We start from the raw sequence: 23,536 nt of genomic DNA, 5'->3' as shown, positions 1-23,536 counted from the left end.
AGCGGTTTTAAATAGTTTTCAGTCTGCATCTCAAATTAATTTTTACGAATACCTTAACAGTGGGATCCAAGTTTAAATTTAAGGATTCTCTCCCAGATCTAATGCATTCTTCAGTAGTTTATATGTTTACTTGTCAGATTTTATCATGTACTCTCGGAAATTATGTAGATTCCACAAAGACTACAAAAAGTTCGCATAGATGCTCATCGGAGTGTTAACCATAGGACTTCAAAGAACCCAAATGTGTGTTAACTACAGTAGCACTCTAATAAATGGGGATACCATTTATTAGTGTGCTACTGTAGTTAACATACATTTGGGTTCTCTTCAAATGTTATCTTGGTATGTTACATCTTCAAGTAAAGTCTAAGTAAGTTAACTTTAAAATAGTTTATTCTTTAAGAACAGGGTTAACATCTCCATCACAGGAGTATAGCTGGTTTGGTCGGATGACCATTCCGTATAACATCGTAGAGTAAACTAATACAAATATCCATATTCATGTTAAAGTTATTTCAGCACTTAATGATTTATGTAAACACCACATTAATACCGGAAGATACTCTGTTCCGTTCACACAGACAACCTTTCTCACGGACTGGGTTGGTGTTTCCTCTTCATGAAAAATGTTACATTGCTGAGGTTTGGTATTCGCATCCTGCTATGATATGACTACAGCACTTCTCACACTCGCTTCTACTTCCACAGTGACCTATTAGGTCATGGGTTTTAAACATGTAATATATAATTATTACAGATGTGGGTTCAATAGTAAGGAGTTATCGACCATCGGAGAACATGCATATAGATTCAAAACTAGTATTCATGTAAGAATTTCAAAGATATTGCATAAGTGCCAAACAACTCCTCTATGCTAGTTAAACTCTATTAATAATTGAACAAGCACCTAAAGTGAATAACCAAATATCCTCTGTCACCTTGCACATCGCTTAAAGGCCACTTCACATGACCATTTTTCTTTCTGACAGGCAGGCAGTCGTTTAAGCGGCGTCTAGCTTTCTTACATGTATTCAAATGCAACTTCACACGGCCCATCAGGCGGACGGCGGCCCTCGGTCGTCAGCCATCCGAGTCGGCTAGGGCTCTTTCTAAGAAACCTCAGCTGGTTTGACCAATGGGTGGATGATGGTTCATGTGAATAAGGACCCGTATCGTACCCGTTCGTTTCGTGGCCTACAACCCAGGCTTTTCCTCATAGTCACAAAGTAGTTAATTGTTGCCACCATGAATCAGAGGTTAATTGAACTTGTTCGAGGGTATGAGGAGATGTTTGACATGGCAAATTAGTGGTATAGCAATAATTTATGTAAAAATAACATATGAAACGTGGTTGGAGAGGCACTGAATAAAACAGGGGAGTATCAAGATTTTAGTATTCTTGGAATGGTGCAGAAAGTATAATGAAGTTGCATAACTTTTTATATCAACACGGTTATCAACCAACATCTTGGTGTCAAAATTATTGTAATTTACTCAATCCTCACGTGAAAGTCTAAAATCTAAATATACAATGAAAACCGCACGCGATTAAACGGATAGGGACGCCTCGTGTGAATGTACAGCATTACAACACCAGTTAGCCACTGCCCAGCCTGTCGTACAGAAAACGGGTCGTGTGAATCAGCCTTTAGCTGGCAACTTGAAATTTTCTTCTTGATGCTTCACTTCGGCTGATCACTACTACAGATTTTGTCGTTTAGTTCAGATAGGATGATCTCCTCAGACAACTTTACTTTAATATGTATGTTAGCTGTAGGATACCCTTTTTTCACTTTTTTCGCTTTTTTTTAGAATTTAAATTGATTGATTTTTAGAAATAAATATTCACCAAAAATTAAAATCTCGATTTAGGGACAAAACCTTCTGTGTATTTGTAGGTATTATGTCACTCGATAGCCTAAAACATCTAAGAATTATGTTACTTAAGGCATAAGAGCAGGACAAGCAAAGAAATACACCCCTCTCCCGAAAAAAAAAAAAACGAGAAAAAGCGATTTTTTTTTTCTGATGACACAGGGAGATGGGAGATAATCTCATAGTCACCCCTGAACTAATTTTCTTTTATGAAACTGATATTAGAAAACGACTTTGACCAATTTCTGGGAGGTAAACTATAAAAATGACACAATTACTAATGTTATTTCTTATTTTTACTATGAACATAAGGGGGGCGTTGACGACCATGGGGGCATTATAGAAGCTGGAGATGAATTCTACACGTATCACGGCCTTCTGATAGGCAAAAGGAAGACTTTTTAGCAAAGAAAAAAAATTGGCAAAAATCAGCCCTCCAAGGTGGAGCCTATAAGTATATATAATCTATAATATATATATATATATATATATATATATATATATATATATATATATATATATATATATATATTATATATATATATATGTGTGTGTGTGTGTGTGTATATATATATATGTGTATATATATATATATATATATATATATATATATATATAATATATATATGTATATATGTATATATGTATATATATATATATATATATGTATATATATATGTATATATATATATATATATATATATATATATGTATATATATATGTATATATATATATATATATATATGTATATATATATATATATATATATATATATATATGTATATATATATGTATATATATATATATATATATATATATATATGTATATATGTATATATATATATATATATATATATATATATATATATATATATATATGTATATATGTATATATGTATATATATATATATATATATATATATATATATATATATATATATGTATATATGTATATATATATATATATATATATATATATATATATATATATGTATATGTATATATATATATATATATATATATATATATATATGTATATATGTATATATATATATATATAATATATATAGGTATATATAGGTATATATATATATATATATATAATATATATAGGTATATATAGGTATATATATATATATATATATATATATATATATAGGTATATATATATAGGTATATATATATATATATATATATATATAGGTATATATATATAGGTATATATATATATATAGAGATATATATAGATATATAGAGATATATAGAGATATATATAGATATATATATATATAATATATATAGGTGTGTATATATATATATATATATATATATATATATATATATATATATATATATATATATAATGTGTGTGTGTTTTAGATAGTCTGGCATAGAAGCCAATAGAGGCTTTCCCTCATAATTTTCTTTGTATCTAATAGAAAGTTTTCTCTAAATGAGAAAATAATTTTTGATAAGTAGGTCTGTATAAATATTTTAAATGTTTAAAAGCCGCTCATGAATGGCAGAGGTAAGGAAGGGGCAGTGACATTGCCCTAGCAAGAAGGATAATGGCACTAGAGACTGACCAAGTCCCCTCTCCACCCAAGCTAGGACCAAGGAGGGCCAGGCAATGGCTGCTGATGACTCGGCAGATAAACATGAAGGCTTCTCCAAACCTCCCCCCCCCCATCCTTAGCTCACAAGGATGGTAAGATTGCAGCGACCAAAGAAACTGACGAGTTTGAGCAGGACTCGAACCCCAGTCTAGCCTTCACCAGTCAGGAACATTATCACATCAACCACAACCCTATTTTAGCAAATATTTTTTAATCTAGAAAATATCAGTTGCTGCATCGAGTACTTTATACAAAATTCATGATACACGGATAATTCATTTTGAGAAGCCATTTTCCTTTAGACTACTCATTTGGTAGATAATAAAATGACAAGCTATAGTAAATATTCTTAATTAATAGACGAGAATTACTTTTATTTTTCTTTCCCCTTTAATTAGATAACCTTTTATCTGATGTTTTACTTATTCATCCTTCAGTACTGTACTTTTTCCCTTGATATGTACGATTTTGTGGAATTTCTATTATCAAGATGTCTTTTATTTTCAGTCCTTGGCCCCATTTTCCTTGGTAGCTGGAGTAGTTCAGTTTGCTGGATTAGTAATCATCATCTATTATTGTGCGAGATCAGTGTCAAAGGGCGCGGAAAAGGTTCCTGCCTTTAATAGCTGGACGACAATGCCCCTGTATTTAGCATCGACCATCTATGCCTTTGAAGGGATAGGTCTGGTAAGTTGTTTTCTGCGGTTAGGGTTGCATTTGGGGTACCCCAAATGTAACATTTGCTATCTTTTAGATAGTTCATATTGATTATTAAATAAGAGCTTGGTCCATTTATTCAAATGTCTTTGTTATTGAACAATGACCACGGTCAATCTGAAATGAACATAAAACATATTAAGAATGAATGATGAACAATGTATATAACTCAAATGAACATAAAACATATTAAGAATAAATGATGAACAATGTATATAACTCAATGTTTATAACCCTCTAATTATAGGTAAATTGATTTACCATTTTACTTGAATATTAATAATTTTTATGTATTTTATAAAGGACAAAACGTTTTCTCTTAACTTTGCTTTGACAAAATTTCAGTAGGATATACAATAATTAGATTTTTGATACCACAAAATTACATTAGTTTTGGAATTTACTGCAGTTGTTGTTGGACTAAGAAAAACTAAAATCTGTATGAGATATCTATAGTTACTTATCCAAATGCTAGGATTCAAGTTCTAATCAGATTTCAACCATGGTAACTTCACTACTAGACTATTTAGGGACTAATTAACTTTTTGGGGTAAAATATTATTCAGTCTTCACCTATTGAAATATATCAATTGCAGGTCTTGCCTTTGGAAAGCCAGATGAAAAATCCAGAACACCTGCTGGGATACACTGGAGTCTTGTCCACATCTACATTCCTCGTTATTTGTCTGTATGCAACAATTGGGTTTTATGGATATTTAAGTTACGGCAACAGTGTCTTGGGATCAATTTCTTTAAATCTTCCACAAGATGAAGGGTAAGGTGTTACAACAGTTTCATGTGTTTACTGGTGCATGTTTAATAATTATAATTTTAACTATGTTCTTTAATCATTCCCATCTTGCATATCTTTGATATATTAGTAACATATTTATTGTTTGGCCTCTCAACTTGCTAAATAAAGAGGCCATTATTTAGGAAATTTGTTAACTGATAGTAATTTTTGTTTTCCTTGTTTATGACTTTGATTAAATTTTTGTGGTTCTTAGAACAGTTTGTTGAATATTATGGATGTAATTTATCAAAAATATATATGGCTAATTTGAATATGAAAAACACGTCTAAATGTGCAAAATTTATCATTAATCGAATGCCAAGTAACAAACTACCAATTAGCTACGATGGTGAAGATGGGTTGATTTCAATTCTAAGTACAAAACACCTGAATTCGAAAGGTATAAGTACAGAAGAATTGTCATCGGCTTTTATCTTTCTTCGTGGCCAAGTGGTTTAGTCACTGTCTATACAAGCTTGCCCACCAGGGTTCGATTCCCGGCCGGACACAAGCTCTTGTCTTTGTGTGATTTCGCCTGGGGCTTTGATCCCGAGGTCGTTAAGAGAATCCAGACATTAATGTATCAAAAATATATATGGCTTATTTGGATATGAAAAACACGTCTAAATGTGCAAAATTTATCATTAATCGAATGCCAAGTAACAAACTCCAATTAGCTACGATGGTGAAGATGGGTTGATTTCAATTTTAGTACAAAACACCGGAATTCGACAGGTATAAGTACAGAAGAATTGTCATTGACTTTTATCATTCTTTGTGGCCAAGTGGTTTAGTCACTGTCTATACAAGCTTGCCTACCAGGGTTCAATTCCCGGCCGGACACAAGCTCTTGTCTTTGTGTGATTTCGCCTGGGGCTTTGATCCCGAGGTCGTTAAGAGAATCCAGACATTAATGTATCAAAAATATATATGGTTTATTTGAATATGAAAAACACTTCTAAATGTGCAAAATTTATCATATATATATATATATATATATATATATATATATATATATATATATATATATATATATATATATATATATATACACGAGGTCCATTCAAAAAGTATTTGACCTTGGTCCATAAAGAAAAAAAATTGTACATTTGAAATTTGTTTATCCAATCACCTTCAAAGTACTCCCCTCGGGAGTGTGTACACTTTTCTCACCGGTGCTGCCACTCCTGGTAACATCTCTGGAATGTTGACATTGGGATGCTGTAAAGCTCTGCTGTCTTTTTCTCATAATTTCCTCTCTCGAATCAAAATGCTTCCCTCTCAGGGTTGTTTTCAGTTTAAGGAACAGCCAGAAGTCACAAGGTGCCATGTCTGGAGAGTAGGGAAGATGCCTAACAAGTGAAGTGTTGTTTTTGGCCAGATAAGCTTGGATCAAGTGGGCAGAATGAGCAGGTGTATTGTCATGGTGCAGTTTCCAGTTTCGCGCTGCCCACATTTCTGGTCGTTTTCGTCGTACAGCATCTCGAAGGCGTCGCATAACCTCCAGATAATACTTATTAATTGTTTGTCCTGCTGGTGCGTATTCTTGATGCAGAATACCATTGGAGTCAAAAAATGTCAACATTACCTTGACATTACTGCGAACCTGTCGTGCTTTTTTGGGTCTTGGTAATGTTTGATGCTGCTTTCATTATGAAGACTGAAATTTTGTTTCTGGGTCCTATCCGTACACCCATGTCTTATCACCAGTGATGATAGTCTTTATGAAGTCAGAGTCACTGTTAGCACAGTCAAGCAGGTCTTGCGCAATTTCCAGGCGGAGTTGTTTCTGTTGTTCCACCAGCAACTTGGGAACGAATTTAGCAGACACTCGTCGCATGGCCAAATCTTCCGTTAAAATTGTATGAACTGATCCTGTGCTTATTCCTGCTACTTCAGTAATATCGTTAATGGTTATAAGACAGTCGTCCTCCACTATTCGACGAACATTTTCAACAATGTCTTAGTTTCTGCTGGTAGATGGCCTGCCTGACCATGGCTTGCTCTCAATTGAGGTTTGTCCTTGCTCGAAGCGATTATACCACTCCTTTATCTGTGTTATTCCCATGGTTTCATCGCTAAAGGCTTGCTAAATCTTCTGGATAGTTTCCACTTGTGTATCACCAAGCTTGTAGCAGAACTTAATGCAGTAGCGCTGCTCGATGCGCTCAGACATGTTGTGCCAGGATGATAATCCGACGAGCTTGTGCTGGACGTCTGCACAATAGCCCTCACAGGCGGGTACTGCCACACACACTAGAGCTTTTAAAATTTACACGCATGCCCAGTAAGAGTGCTGTCAACTCCCATAAAACTAATTTGCTGATTGGTGAATTATTTGTCCTTTTATGAACCAAGGTCGGATACTGTATATATATATTTATGTGTGCGTATATATATATATATATATATATATATATATATATATATATATATATATATATATATACATACACACATTTATTTCTATATTTTATGCTTCCTTGTACAGTTTATAACCTTTACAGGAAAGTATAGAATTGTATCCTAATATGCATATTTGTTTTCTCCTGTAGCTTAGTGAAAAGGTGGAAATTTCCTTAACTGATCTATCATCTTTCTCCATCAGGCTGGCTCAGGCAGTCAAGATAACTATGGCCATTTCCATATATCTGACTTACCCATTACAAGTCTACGTTGTCTTCGACATGCTTCAACCATTAATAAACAGCAAGTTTTCAACAAACGTTTCCAGAATTGTGGCAGACTACTCCTCTAGGACCTGCATAGTTTTATTAACTTGTAAGTAAACCACGTAGTGTTGAAATAATAGTAAAGTTAAACATATTAGGTGGGAATCTGTCAAAAAGATGTAACTGCTTAATGCTAATTTTCCCTTTGAATTTATTAAAAACCAATTGCAATTAGTATATAGTGTTATTATTATTATTATTATTATTATTATTATTATTATTATTATTATCATTATTATTATTATTATTTGCTAAGCTAAAACCCCAGTTGGAAAAGCAAGATGCTATAAGCCCAGGGGCCCCAACAGGGAGAATAGCCCAATGAGGAAAGGAAACAAGGAAAAATAAAATATTTTAAGAACAGTAACATTTAAATATTTCACATATAAACTATGAAAACTTTAACAAAACAAGAGAAAGGGAAATGAGATAGTGTGCCCGAGTGTACCCTCAAGCAGTATTTCTTAGTGTTTTTCTATTTGGTAATAAACTTTGCCCCACCCTATTAGCTTTTATGGTTTCCTTTTCAGGGTTGTATATTTTCACTGGGGTTAGGTAATGTAGACCACTAATTTCGGGAAACGCACAGTCAAGGTGTCATGGTATCAGGCGAATTCTCAATCCCACCTTGCCAACTGACGCTTGTAACCCAAATAAGTCTTTATATGATTTTCTCGTATCACTACTACAGTACACTAGTACATAATGGTCGTAATCTGTGCTATGAGGTCATAAACACTTTTAATCCCATCTATTCTCTATCTTAACTTTTATTGCCTTAAAGCTGACCACATCTTTTTCAGTATAGACCACCAGACACAATAGCGATCAGTTATGAGTGTTTAGTTTTGCTCTAGGTACCATACTGTACTGCTGTACTCTTATTAGAGGTAGTAATGTCATTTATAGTAATATGCACTTCAGTACAGTGATAGAAACTACGGGAAGGAATGTAGCGAGTTATTTATGTTAAGAATAGTAAGTTGATGAGGGGTGATGAGGCGACTGACCCCAAGAAACTATAATTATTTTGGTTTTTCGCATTTTGCTGTAGTTTACTAACCCTGGGACGCAGAGGATGTTCTTGATATCAATGAAAAGTAAATTTATTCAGTTATCTTGCAACATATATATATATATATATATATATATATATATATATATATATATATATATATTTTATATGTATATATATAATTTCTACCTCTTGGTAGTTTTTGCCTAAGGAGTCTAGTACGATGCCTCAAAATAGGACTTGAGGCTTGGGTGTTCACGTTTAGTTTATAACCTTAAAACCTTGTTCCAAACTAACACCACTTCCTTATAATCTTATGTGAAGTACTGCCATATGTACAGTACTATCACTACAGTACAACTTAATTAGCCATGGTGAGATGACATATCACTCCTAGACTGTTTCTTCCTTCATGACAGTTGTTACCAGATCTGGCATATTTTATGTTTTTGGCATAATCTGAAGGGGAATACATAGGTTAGCATAATATCTGGCATAATCTTAAATTTAGCATAAATTTGGCATAATTTTGGTCTATATGGTATAATTACAGAATAACTGAAGAAAGTTGAGATAAATATTAGCAAAATGGGAAAACGGTAGTAAATAAAATTCACGAAAAATGGGTGTCTCAAAAATTTCGATGTGTGTGTGATTAAGGATTGCAACTGTTCACTACATGTATCGACAGCTGCTATGAAAATGTCCTGAACATCAAACAGCTAGTGCCAATCCGCTAAGTCGCCAATGCCGTCTCAGCGTCTCGCACTACTAGTTGTCGTTCTTCCAAGTCGAATATTGTATTCTCGGCTGTTTCATCAAGCCATCAGCTTTGAAAGACCCCATGTAACAGTTTATTAAAATTGACCCTAAAGATCCACGTAACCATCTAACTGTAGTGCAGATTTATCGTGGTGTAAAATTTGCTGTGTTGTATCGTGAATTTTTCTCCGACTCATTGAAATAATGATTCTAGGCCCGATGGAATGGGCCGATGATAAGACCTTGAAGAGGTTTGCTTTCCAAAACTATTCAGGAGTTTCAATAAAATATGATCACAATTTTAAGTTTATTACAAAAATAATCATTTGATAAAGAAAAAACACACAATAACAATTCAGGCAAATTGAAAGTTAGATCTGTCACCCTTAGGGGGTTTGCAACATGTGCTCATGAAACAGAGTCCACGTTGGACTAAATAAGACGATAGTTTCGAGAATATAATAATGAATCTAAGGTGAATCCCATACCAATGCCTACAGGCATTATTTGAGGCATAAAACAAATCCCCAATCCCAGGGATGACAAATTTACAGAGCGATACAAATGTACATATTCACACTCACAAAAGGAACCGACCTGGTATCGCGGTAGATAGGAGCCGGAGAAAGAGAGACTCGCAAACTCAAAGAGGTACTCTTAGTTGGATGGATCTTTAGGCAGGAATGAATGAGCGCCATTCCGGACAGTTCTGAGGAAAACTACTGTCTCCCACGCTAACTAAAGTGTCCTTGTGAGATGCGCGGGAACTCTTACTTTATTTATTCAATAAGGGGTTTGATAGAGTTTCTTTATCGACCACAAGACAGAGAAAGTCAGTCTTACGTCAGATCAAAGGGTAGACTCAATACTTCGGCTGAAGGCCATAATTTGCCAGAATCCAACAAACTAGAGAGTCCTTGGCTCTAAACATATACATCGATATTTTTGCCGTGGTAAACCAATACAATATCATTTTCGTAATTTGTAAATAATAAAAACTTCGTTTCTCTGACACCCGCTCCTTCCCCACCAGGTTATTGAAGTTTACACCACAATACTGTCATGTATTGGACAGCACTCATTCATAGAAACGCCGCGAGATCTTCCAGTCTTACCCTAATTTAACGCAACGTTTGTGGAGTTAAATGGCGGGGATTTCGAATGATCAGTTCGAAACTCCCGACATCCTCCACACCCGAAATAAAGGGGCGGTGAAACGTCGGACAATTAGGCGAGACTGAACTCGGGGGAGGAGTAACCACTCCAAGACTCGGTTAGGCTCGTTGCGTAGCGCTCCACAACGACTCTAACGGAGTACACACACAATATACATCAATAGAAATATTACCCCGGGGCAATCAACTCTTAAAAGTGTACACACTGAATGGCAATGCATATAAAAATGTACCCAGACATATAATACATACATGAATCAATCAATAGAAAGGCAATAGGCAATGGGCCTGCAATATCATCTCAAGTAAGCAATAAGCAATGTATACATGCACAATCATAAATTGAATAATCATATATATATCCAATCATAAGGCAATCTGCCCTTAATCAAGCAATGGAATTACCCTTCCCACACGGCCACACCTTGGCAATTACTCTAGGGGAAAGGGGGGCCGCCTGGTTCTGTACAACGCTAGACCTGTATATACGAGAGGGGCCCTCCCATTCCCGTTCTCCTTACCCGATGCACTTCCAACCTCTGTGGATTCAAACTCACCTACACTTACTTCTTTCCACCCTCCCTACCTACCACAAGGAGGTATAGTCCCATTTTCTTTACTGTTTGCAGCCATGACTTATATATCTTCACTTTCTATGAGTTGTTTCATCAAATTTCGTTGCTTTGCAGCAGTCTATCTCGATGGGCGTGCGGAACGTCCTTGTCCGCCCGATGTCTCTGATTCTACGACACTTTCACTACTCTCACTTACTGTATTGGGATCACTATTTTCGTCACCACCTAAGACCTCTGTGGCTGGTTGTCGAGATGTCGTAGCCTGAACCATCTCCTGGCTGTCCCCAGACGTCCCAACGGTCCCTGGCAGTCCTACTGGTAAACTGTACGCACCCTTGTCTTCAACGTCGCCATCGTCTTCTCCAACACCATCGTCATCAGAGGAGGCAATCTCCAGGGGAACCAGGTGGCTAACAGCTCGCAGGGACTCGACATCCTCGAACAACACCTTGGCTGAACGCACGACTCCGTCGTCGTCAGGATATGTCTCTACGACACGTAGCCCTTTTTTAATTGTCTTGCTTGACCAGCACGATGTCTCCAGGGTGCAGCTTGGAAGGTTCCCCAGATCGACAGTCGTGTCTGGCCCTCAGGGCATTCAAATACTCTTTCCTCCACCTTTCTCGGAAGGCTTTCAGAGTGTCTGTCAACTTCAAATAACGATCACGAAGCCTCCAGCAGGTGAAGTTCGCATTGAGGGGGTCGTCTGGCAAGATCGGTGCCATGAGGTTGATCATGTTTCCTCTCGCTAAATGGGAGGGGGTGAGGACCTCATCCTCGCACTTGTCGACGCTGTACATTAGAGGCCTGTTATTAACCACCGCCTCGGCCTCCTTCACTATGTTAGCACGTGGGTGTCCGGAAGGTACTTCTTCCCGAGGGCTATCTGGAGGGTACGTTTCGTCACTCCGATTAGGCACTCGAAAAACCCACCTTTCCAAGGTGCACGGGGGCTCTGAAAATGCCATTCGATTTCAGTTTTCCTCAGGAACTGCTGGACTTCATCCTCTTCATAAAGTCCCTGAAGGAGGTTGCTGGCAGTCTTGAACGTTTGATGATTATCGGATGTAATGAAAGACAGGGCACCGTGGGTAGCACAAAAACGACGCAAGGCTAAGACAAATTCCTCCGCTTCCAGGGAGGGGCAGAAATTGAGGTACACGGCCCTGCTGACCATGCAAGTCACGATCAGTATGTAGCCTGGCCACGTTTCAGTCCATATGGCCACTGTGTGGTCCACTCCGACTGCGGTAAAGGGTTTCGTCAGGTTGATCCTTTCCTTCAGTAGGGGGGGTGGTGGTGGCTGTCTCAACAGGGGCTGGAAGGCTAGCACGCATTCTGGAAACTGCCACATAATTTGCCTTGCAATGGAACGTAGGCCCGGCGACCAGCATTTCTGTCGAAAGATACCCATTAGTGTATTTACACCACAATGTAAATGCAAACAATGCAAATATCTTGGATAAGCCCTAACTAAGTGTCCCTTGGCTGGCAAAAGAATCAAATGTTTCATTTCCTCTACTTGGGACACACGTCCCCTTGTGCAAATCAACTTACATCTAACAATAGATTTAATTGTCTGACAAAATTAGTAACTTCACAAGGGGGTCTGACTCCACCCTCCAAGTAATTGGACAACAATACTGAACGGATGCCGTTTTAATTTAGCAAATCTCATGATTAACCTAGTAACTCTCAATAAGAATTGGAACTCTACTTCCCTCTGTAGAATTTCCCATATCTCTCCTGGGGAAACAGGTCCTATTTCTTCCCTCATTTCTTGCACCGCCGCCACTACGGTTCTTTCATTGGTTGGATCATCCTCTTTGTAAGGAACAGGCTCTCCCGTGGTCCTCAGGAACTCTGGACCATTCTGCCAAAGAGGGTTCTGTAGCAATTGTTGCGTTGTTGCTCCTCTGGACAGGACATCGGCAGTATTCTGTTTGCTTGGAACATAGCTGAGACTGAATTCACAAACCTGATGAAGAAAAATAATCTCCGCCACTCTGTTAGATATGAAGACATTCTTATTGTCCTTTGCATCAGGAGATGCTACCCATGCCAACGTGACCTTACTGTCGGTCCACATGACTATCTCTCGTGGTTCTATCAGCACTTTAAGTGTCTTGGCTAATCTGCAGCCTAACAACAATGCTAATAGTTCTAGCTTGGGGATTGTCAACTTGTTCATCCCCTTTGGAGAGATTCTCATTTTACTAGTGAGTAGGCTTACTTGATTGCAATTGTCCCTAGTATATGCTACTGCACCGTATGCCTTGCTGCTGGCATCGGTGAATACATGGAGCTCTAACTTTCTTGCCTACCACTCTTGGAAATGTGATGTTATTTACCGCTTTCAATTCACACAACAACTCACTCGCTTCTCTAGCTTTCTCTCTCCTTAACACGTCATTCCACCTACGTTATCCTCCCATAGTTGTTGGAGGAAAAGCTTTCCTCGAACAAATAATGGGCTTATCAAACCTAGAGGATCATAAATGGAGACCAACATGGAAAGTACCCTACGCTTCGTAGGTACCCATCCCTCCCGCAATTCACTGATTCTCTTACTCTCTTTCACACACAATTGATCGACGTCTCGGGCCCATCGCAGCCCAAGTACGTTCACATTCACCGGCTCACTCCACTGCTTCTCGCTATCGAAGACTAAGTTATTGGATGCCCACCCTTCTAAAGGCATACCAGCCCTTTCTAAGATCTTGTTGACAGATTCATGCTCCTGCCCCATGCTCTCTACATCCTCGAAAGTACTGAGATAATTATCTACGTAAAAGGACTTGGGCAAATCTGGCCTACCTTCCCTTTCGAATTGGCAATTCAAAACTTGTTGCAACAAAAACGGACTCGCTGTGATGCCGAACACCACGACTCCAAAGGCGAAGGTGAGCGCTCGACCTGCTACCTCGCGCCACAGAAATCGCGTTTATTTGGCATCACAGGGATCTAACAGTACACGGTGGTAGGCCTTGCTGATGTCGGCTAGCATGGCATATTCGTTCAATCTGAACCTTATAAGCAAATGATATGCTAATTCTACTAGATTGGGGCCAGATAAGAGGCACTCATTCAACGATTTATGACCTTTAGATTTTGCTGAGGCATTAAACGCGATTCTGAGGGGGGTCGTGCGGCTGTCTTTCTTAATTCCAAAATGTGGCATATAATACCCTTCAATCTTGGGTTCCTTTGTTTCTGATATAAAGCCTGCTTCTAGATACTTATTTATCACTCCCTGATACTGATCAAAATATTCCCTGTCCTTCCTAAATTTAGTTTGCAATGATTCTAACTGCGCTACAGCGTTTCGATAGTTCGTATCTGGCCTAGCATCCGACCCGAATGGTAGGCTAACCTGATATCCCTCAGGCTTCTTTACGACACTTTGCGACACCTTTCGCATGGCTTACGCTTCGCGAACAGTATATTGCTCTGATGGGGCGATGCCAACGCGGTTCATTTTTTTTCTTAGGGCCTCCCTGCATGGTTGTCCTTGAGGTTTTATATACTTTATCAAATTATTAAGATATCGCATTCGAAAATATACCGATATCTTAACAAAAAAAAAGCAATAACATCGTCAGGAACTTCAATACCAGACTGTTTTAATTCTAAATAAAGCTTTCTAAAACAATTTATTCCCTCCATGAGAACTTCCCCGTTTACAGCATTAAAAATCTCCCGCATTATTAACAACTGTGAAAAAAACTGACTAGAAGGTGCATGAAATTCCCCCCGATTAACACATGCTATCCAAGTATCATTTCTCAGCACTTCTTCAGTCTTATTTCCTAACTTAGGATATTTTACACAATTTTTTTTTACAATATATCCACCAATGTATTCAAGAGAGAGCTTCTTCCTCAATTACTCCCCCAATATCTTTCTTTAATTGCTCTCAAAAGGTCGTCTTCCTCGTCTGAAGCATTTTTCTCTAAATCAAAATCTAAATTTCTGAATATCTGCGTTGTTAGGCATATTTCTAACGCTAAGTCCCTTTCTTTCTTGATAGATTCATCGTCTTTGGCTGATTCATGAGATTTTTTAACAGTGGTGATATTACACTTTTCACTTAATACTTTAATTTCCTTTCCTAGTAACATTTTTATTAACCGAAATTTAAAGTTCACAGCCTAAGGATGATCATAGTGCCCATCCATTTGCCTTATATACACCCAAAGAAATGTTCAAGGCAATCTTTATTTAGTCTTTGTGTAAGTACCTAGTAACCTGGACTTCATGTCATCTTTGTAATCGCCTGGTTTAAAATGAATCGAGCAAACAGTAGCATTCACAACGTTAATTCTGTCTGCAGGCAACATGCATGTATCCACTGGTCTATGTATGGTTTTTCTTTTGGAAAGCGATGGTATTTTATGTTTGAGCTTTTAGTTTTATCATGTCTATTATAACAGCCAAATACTGCGCAGCTACTTGGCATTATTAGTGACGGAATGAATGAATGAATAAATTGATAATGGACACAGCGTTTCCTATTGTTTACGTTACCTCTATAGGTAGCTAACTAAGGCAACGGTCCTTTGTTTCGGTTACCCACGTGTGTGAGACGGGGAAGCTTGACGTCACAGTATGGGTGATTCACAGCTTAAGCTGCGCGTTGGCTGACCTGGTATATATAGACCTTGCTCTTGTCAACCCATCCACGTATTCCCTCAAATTCCCTTGGCCAATAAATGCCATATCCCATTGCTGTGTCTTAAAGGTCAAGCACGTAGGCTCGTCGGAAATAGAATAAGGACTGAAGGATTATATGAACAGATAATAGCTAATCTCTTGATAATTAAAGAGTTCCCTGATTTTCATATTTATTTATCGACATGCTTTTCGGCATAGATTCCCCCTTTGATGATGGGCCTGATCTTAGGCATTTCCTTATAGAATGGAGTAAAGCCAAAGAAGAATACTAACGTCCCCCTGTCAGAGAATCTGTTAGGATATGCCTTTATAAGTAAATGAAGACTTTTGCTCCTTGAATTAAACCATTTATCGTTGATGTAACAACAACTTTATAACCTGGAAGGAATTGAAAGACTGTGTGAGTATAATAGTATGAAGAAGCTAGATATTATTATTATTACTACTACTACTACTACTACTACTACTACTACTACTACTACTACTACTACTAGCCAAACTACAACACTAGTTGGAAAAGCAAGATGGTATAAGCCCAGGGGCTCCAACAGGGAAAAATAGCCCAATGAGGGATTAAGAAAATAAATTAATTGTGAGAAGTAATGAAAAATTTTAAGATATTTTAGAAATAGTAACATTAATAAACACTGTCAGCCTGTTCAACATGAAAACATATTGTGGAAGTTTGAACTTTTGCAGTTCTATAGATTCACCTACCCAATTAGGAAGATCATTCCATATCTTAGTCACAGCTGGAATTAAACTTCTAGAATACTCTGTAGTATTGAGCCTCATGATGGAGAATTCCTGACTATTAGAAGTAACTGCATGCCTAGTATTACGAACAGGATGGAACTGTCCGGGAAGATCTGATTATAAAGGGTGGTCAGAATTATAAAGAATCTTAAGCAACATGCATAACAAACTAATTGAACGACGGTATCAAAGATTGATATCAAGATCAGGAATTAGAAATTTAATAGCCCGAATTCCTGTCCAACAAATTAAGAAGAGAATCAGCAGCTGAAGACCAGACAGAAGAACAATACTCAAAACAAGGTAGAATGAAAGAATTGAAACACTCTTTCAGAATAGAATAATCACAAAATCTCAAGACTTTCTCAATAAACCAATTTTTTGTGCAATTGAAGAAGACACAGACCTAATGTGTTTCTCAAAAGTAAATTTGATGTAGAGAATCACACCTAAAATTTCAAGTCATACAGAGTTAGAAACATTATCAATTCTGAGATGCAGATGTTTAGGTGCCACTGTCCTTGACCTACTTGCAAACATATTTTGAGTTTTGTTAGGCTTCAACCTCATGCCCCACAATTTGCACCATGCACTAATTTTAGCTAGATCTTTATGAAGGGATTCAGCACCCCAGATCTACATTCAGGAGATTGAATTGATGCCAAGAGAGTAGCGTCATCTGCAACAAGTTTTTCTAAGCCAATTCACATGTCATGATTATATAGTATGAAGTAATGGCCCAAGAACATTACCCTGAGGAACACCAGATAATCACATTCCTATACTTACTTTGGTGCCCATCAACAAAACTCGTTGCAATCTATTACTTAAAAATTCAACAATGACGCTAAGAAAAGACCCACCTACTCCCAACTGTTTGTGTTTGAAAACAAGGGTCTCCTGAATACCACGGTCAAAGTCAGCACTAAAATCAAGGCTAATCAGACAAACTTCCTGACCACAATCAAGGGATTTCTGTACAGCATTGGAGATTGTAAGGAGGAGATCACAAGCTCCAAGGCCTTTACGAAAACCAAATTGCAAACTAGGGAACACGATTACCTTCAGCAAACCTATAAGACGTTTTGTCAAAGACATTCAAAAACTTTAGATATGGGACTTATGGAAATTGGGTGATAATCAGTTGGGCTTGAGCTAACACAATCACATTTACAAAGTGGAGTAACATTACCAATTCTCCAAAAAGTGCTTTGAGCTCCGCTCCTTGCTAACTTGCACAAAGAACTTTTCTTTGGAGCTAAGAAATCTGCAGTGTTAGTAAAAGTTAGAAAAAAAAAATATCACTTGGGTCTACACCTCCATAAGCATAAAGATCAATCAAGAGAACTTTAATTTCACGAAATCAAACGGCTAAAATAGTTAGTTTAGCCTCAGGAAAACAAGAACGAGGAAAGTAAGTTTCTCTACTCTGCTTACTATCAAACACATTAAGAACTGACCCCAGGAAATGTAAAGTTTCCATTAAATCTTCTAGTGCTAACCACCAGAGTTAATTAACGTTAATAAAGCAACCTCTGCACGTACCACAAAAAGAAGCAAATGTGGATCCAACTAAAGAAGAGTTCACAAATCATCCATGTCTTCTTATAGGACATCAAATGCAAAGGCACAAAGTTCTAATTGCGCTGCTGGAGTGAATGTTGGTTGGCCATTATGTAGGTAAATTAATGCCATTGAGACAAAGGAAGATGAAATTATGATTTCATTAGTGGGCATGTGTATTTTATAGAGCATTACCAAATATTACATATGAAAAATTAATGCATTGAAATCTGAGAAAAAAAAATAAATTTAACTGTAGCCTCCACATCTTTTTCTTCCGTAAACTTGGGATTTAGGGACAAAATCTTCTGTGTATTTGTAGGTATTATGTCACTTGATAGCTTAAAACATCTAAAAATTATATTACTTAAGGCATAAGAGCAGGACAAGCAAAGAAATACACCCCTCTCCCGAAAAAAATACGAGAAAAGGATTTTTTTCTGATGACACAAGGAGATGGGAGATAATCTTAGTCACCCCTGAACTATTTTTCTTTGATGAAACTGATATCAGAAAACGACTTCGACCAATTTTTGAGAGGTAAACTATTAAAATTACACAATTACTAATGATATTTCGGTATTTTTGTAGTGAATTACAGGGCAATGTAACCTAGGAAAAAAACTACTGTTTCTTATAGAAAAAATTACGCTCTTCAAAAATGACACTCGTTTCCGTCGCAAATGAATAGTTTACAATGAAACCGATATTTCTTATTTTTACTATGAACATAAGGGGGGCGTTGACGACCATGGGGGCCATTATAGAGGCTGTTGATGAATTCTACACGTATCACGGCCTTCTGATAGGCAAAAGGAAGACTTTTAGCAAAGAGAAAAAAAATTGGCAAAAATCAGCCCACAAAGTGGAGCCTACCCAAGATCAGTAACGACATTACTGTATGGTCCATGTAGATCTGCTGTATAAAAAATTGAGAGAATTGTCAGTGAGCCGGTCTAGTTTGGACTGACACTGCATTCAAGAGTTTTCTCTAGCAGTTTTGAAGTAGGAGACATTATAGAAGACGAATTTGAAGGAAAATAGACCCAGGTCATCAATGCTTGAATGAAAAAAGTCCCTAGCCTAGTGCATGCGCAAAGGTTCCCCTCATAATTAACTGCAGGGAAGCCTATTGCAGAATGACAGTGATGAGGTATGTTCTCATAAAGGAAACTCGTTCTAATGGGTATCCAGATAAATTACTGGAGGCAAGTTCGGGTACTATAATTATTCTATGGTGGCACTTATTTAATGGTCCACTATCTAATAAGACGGTTTATTCTCCACATGTTTCCTAATGTTATTTTCTTGAGACAATTCATTATTGGCTCTGACAGAGTTTCTTATTCACTTCTCGTTTAGTGTTAACTTTTTCGCTCTCAAAACGATCAGTTTTCTTTAAGACAGTCAAGTAGGCAACTCATTTTGTTAGTAAATATACTTGAATGGGAATGTTAGAGGAGATAAGTTAGGCTAACCTTGTTATTGAAGAGTTGATTCTATTGCACATATAGCTGGTGTTAAATATGAAATCAACAAGGTGACTGCAGGTTATTAAAGAAATTTACGTAACTATAGCTTACCATAAGGAATTTTAATGTTTTTAGTGTGAAAATATCTTGATTAGGTTAAAGGGTTTTGGCTATTCAAATAATAACAATCTATTTTGTTTAATTAATTTTTGCCAGATCGTCCCGCCAGAGTTCAGGGAGCTTTTTTAGGCATTTAATGTTTTTACTGACTAATGCAGCAAAAAATAAATGCTCAGGCAAAACTGTCAAATACCCATGCTACAAAACTTAATATAGTTGGAACTTCATCTGCTTATTTTTCAAGTGTAGACTATTATATTTTGATATATCAACACAGCCACACATTTACAAGTCCCTAAATTGTCACCAGTATGGAGAGTGAAAAGGTTTTTTCCAATAATGCAAAATATAAAAGAAATGATTTGAGTTTTTTCTGTCCTCAGTTGGGCTAGCAGCAGCCATCCCGAACATTGGCCTTTTCATCTCACTGGTTGGTGCGTTTAGCAGTACATCGCTCTCTCTGATCTTCCCTCCTATTATAGATATTCTCACCTTTTGGGATGATAAGGGACGATATAATTGGAAGTTGTTGATGGTAATTGACTGATTTAATAAAATAGATTGAAAGTGAAAATACGATTTTTTATCATGAAATAAATGAATATATTAGCATTCGGGTAAATTATTATGGATATGTAAATGTAATTGTTTTACATTGGAAATTGATAAGAACTTACTCTGAACTCTGTTGTAAATTTCTTCAATCTCTCTTTCCCGGTACTGCGCAGAACATCGGCATCTGTGTCATTGGAATTTTTGTATTTATAGTCGGAGCATACACGAGCATCAGGATCCTCGTCCTTTACTACTCCGGCGGAGATCACGAGGTTCATCAATTTATGATGGGATCTTGGCACAAAAGCCAGTGACTATAGGCCTACAGATATTCAATGATTTTAAGAGCGTTAAGCCCTGTCCACACGATCAAGCATGCCCGACGGGCAAACAGTGATACCAGGCCACAATAGTTAGTGAAAATGAGGGTTGATGACGTCAGAAGCGGGAAAACTAAAGGAAGGGATCTGGCAACACTGTATGATGCCAGATCCCTGTCTGTGGTTTTCCCGCTTCTGACGTCATTAACCCTCATTCTTATTAACTATTGTTGTCTGGTATCACTGTTTGCCTGTCCGGCATGCTCGATTGTGTGGACAGGGCTTTAGTCTATTTATGAGTCTGCTAGTTTAAATACTGTAATACATCATTAGCCAAAGCGTTAAAAAGTTTGACCTTAATACACTTTAAAATTTACTTTTAATGAAAATTTTCAACTGTTTGGTTATCTATAATTTTTACCATTTGAAGTGATTACAGGCTTGTAATAATTTTATCATTCTAATTTTATAATACTTTCAACATCTCATTAATCTAAAAATAGTTTTCTTGTTATGTATATATTTTTCAGTAGTTGTAAGTGATTAGCTGTTAATTGTTATGATGTTATAAAAAGTATATCAATTCCAGGTTTTATCCATCTTCCCAACCCCTATAAAGCATTCTCGCAACCGAACTTGAACTGCTAATGTAGAAAGCTGATTTTGCTTGGAGTAAGTAATCAATTAGTACTATTTTAGAAAAAAATCAAGCATTGACTAATACCAAACCACCTAGGGGCTAGACGCACCGTCAAAAAGCCCCTGTCCGGAGAGAAGCTCCGGGCAATATAAAGAAGACGACAACTAATACCAATTATAGCCGGTCATGTTAAGATATTGTCTAAACAATTCAGCACTGATAAGAAAGGATATTGATAAAGAGACGCTGGAACAATAAGTGAGGACTTAATTGTCGAAAAACTCTTTAAGACACAATGAAATATAAGTAAATTAATCTTGGTTATTAAAGCTCACTGAAACTATGAACTGTACAATAATGGTAAAATCACGGAGATCATGGTGGTTATATCCTACCTGTAGACATGTATGATACCAACACGGAAAGGATTAAAGTTGATTTTAAAAAAAAATAGTTGTAAGATTCTCTTCAAGTGGAACAAAAATAAGTGGTGCAGTTTTACCCAAGATTATTCATAAAATCCAGAGGAAAAAAAAAAGAAGTTTGATGTAGGCCTACAGTATTACACAGCAGTAGCCTACAGAGGAACATTTTTTTTTAAGTAGGACTGCCACAAAGTGAATGGCTGATAATACTCTCGACAAGTGGCTCATGAAGCCATTCCAATTCTACAGATTTTTTTCATCAGTTTCTCAGATTTTGTAAAAAACAAAAAAACAAAAAACATGTAGCAACACTGCATTTGTAGAACAGTGTTACAAATATGCGCGTATTTAGGTGTGAAAATGTTGAAGGCGCAACTGTATCACGGCAAAAATGTAGCTTCATTGCGTTCCACTGCTATCGCCGATTAGTCTGTCTGTGTTGCTTACCGACGATGGCCACCTTACACATTGCAGGCAACACATTACTTCACTAAAATCAAGTGAAATAAAGGATGGTGGTAGTCAAGGATTTACAGTAGAAGGGTGGCCAGTGGAATACAGTGGTCGACAATTACTCGCTTACATGAGGTACCAAAATTTAAGAAATGGCAGAAAACTGACGACGTTTAAGAGAAAGAAAAAAAATCTTTACTTTAGGATGACATGAAAAATATAATTATTCTAAAATAGAAGTTTTCTATATTTGTCAAGAAAAATGAGGTTGCACCCAATAGTCAATGAAGGAAATGCTTGCAGTCTTTTATAATGGTTTTAATTAAACTTATTGACTATGTAAGGACACCGCTCCCTTCATCGTCCAGAAAATCAACAAACTGCTCAATTATTTGAATTCTCCTTTACCCACACCGTGGTTTCCCATGTATATGTATTCCGCTCTATCAGAGCTACATTTTGACGTGTATCATTTCATTACATGTTTCTGTTAACTCATAATTCGCATATTTGTAAGTGTAAGAAAAAACACATTTTGGCGGGCAATTCATTCTGATTTGGCGCCAGTGCCATCCTACCTTTCCGTCCGCACCTTGTAATATACTCCCATGCACATTTGAATAAAGTATCAATTGATCTTGGTGACGCTTGTCTCACTGTCCTTACAACTGGTGACCCCGGAGTTGAAAGTAGCATCATCGGTTTTGGCTTTGCCATTAACGGACTTATTACAGCCGTGCTACCTTCTCTATACTCCGTTACCTTAGGCATGAGCCTGCCTTTGGTTCTCCTACACTTCGGTGCATGTAAGGCAGTAGGATGAGCTTAACCGACATATCAACTTCTCACCTCTTCGCCGACTCGTCGTCTGGCTACGATGCAGGAAGCAACACGCCCATCGCACCCAATGGCCTCGCCTCCATGCCCAAAGTCAAACTGCCGCCCTTTTCTCAACACAACACCGCTTCCTAGTTCCTGAAAGCAGACGTACTCTTCCGTGTCGCTAGACTCAGCAACTCCTGCGCCAAGGCTGACATCGTTCTCACCTCCATACCTGAAGAGGTATTCGACAAGATTTCCCCATGGCTCGACGCCCAGGCCGGCCAAGTTTCATACAACGACCTGAGAACGAAACTCCTCGGTATCTACTCCCTCTCCGTCTCAGCAAGGGCACAGAAAGTCCTGGACCTCGCCAGCAAACCCATGGGTGACACCTCTCCTGTCGAGGCGTGGGACGAGTTAACCAGCCTGCTCTTGCTCCCCGAAACAGACAGCAACGGCCGACGACGTGAGATTA

General features: G+C 37.4%; 1 protein-coding gene across 1 annotated transcript in view; it reads left to right on the top strand.

Annotated features, from left to right (window-relative positions):
- Positions 1 to 21,305, top strand: part of LOC137652332 (proton-coupled amino acid transporter-like protein pathetic) — a 33,892-nt gene extending 12,587 nt beyond the window's left edge. The window contains exons 5-9 of the mRNA XM_068385673.1: positions 4,000 to 4,179; positions 4,806 to 4,984; positions 7,611 to 7,783; positions 20,230 to 20,381; positions 20,615 to 21,305. Of these exons, the coding sequence (XP_068241774.1) occupies positions 4,000 to 4,179; positions 4,806 to 4,984; positions 7,611 to 7,783; positions 20,230 to 20,381; positions 20,615 to 20,689 (759 nt within the window). The 3' untranslated portion in view covers positions 20,690 to 21,305. The remainder of the gene's footprint in view (positions 1 to 3,999; positions 4,180 to 4,805; positions 4,985 to 7,610; positions 7,784 to 20,229; positions 20,382 to 20,614) is intronic.
- The last annotated feature ends 2,231 nt before the right edge of the window (positions 21,306 to 23,536 follow it).

The sequence above is a fragment of the Palaemon carinicauda genome, chromosome 13, assembly GCF_036898095.1.
Source record: "Palaemon carinicauda isolate YSFRI2023 chromosome 13, ASM3689809v2, whole genome shotgun sequence".
NCBI classification, from domain to species: domain Eukaryota; kingdom Metazoa; phylum Arthropoda; class Malacostraca; order Decapoda; family Palaemonidae; genus Palaemon; species Palaemon carinicauda.
This window is presented reverse-complemented; position numbering and strand designations above follow the sequence as displayed.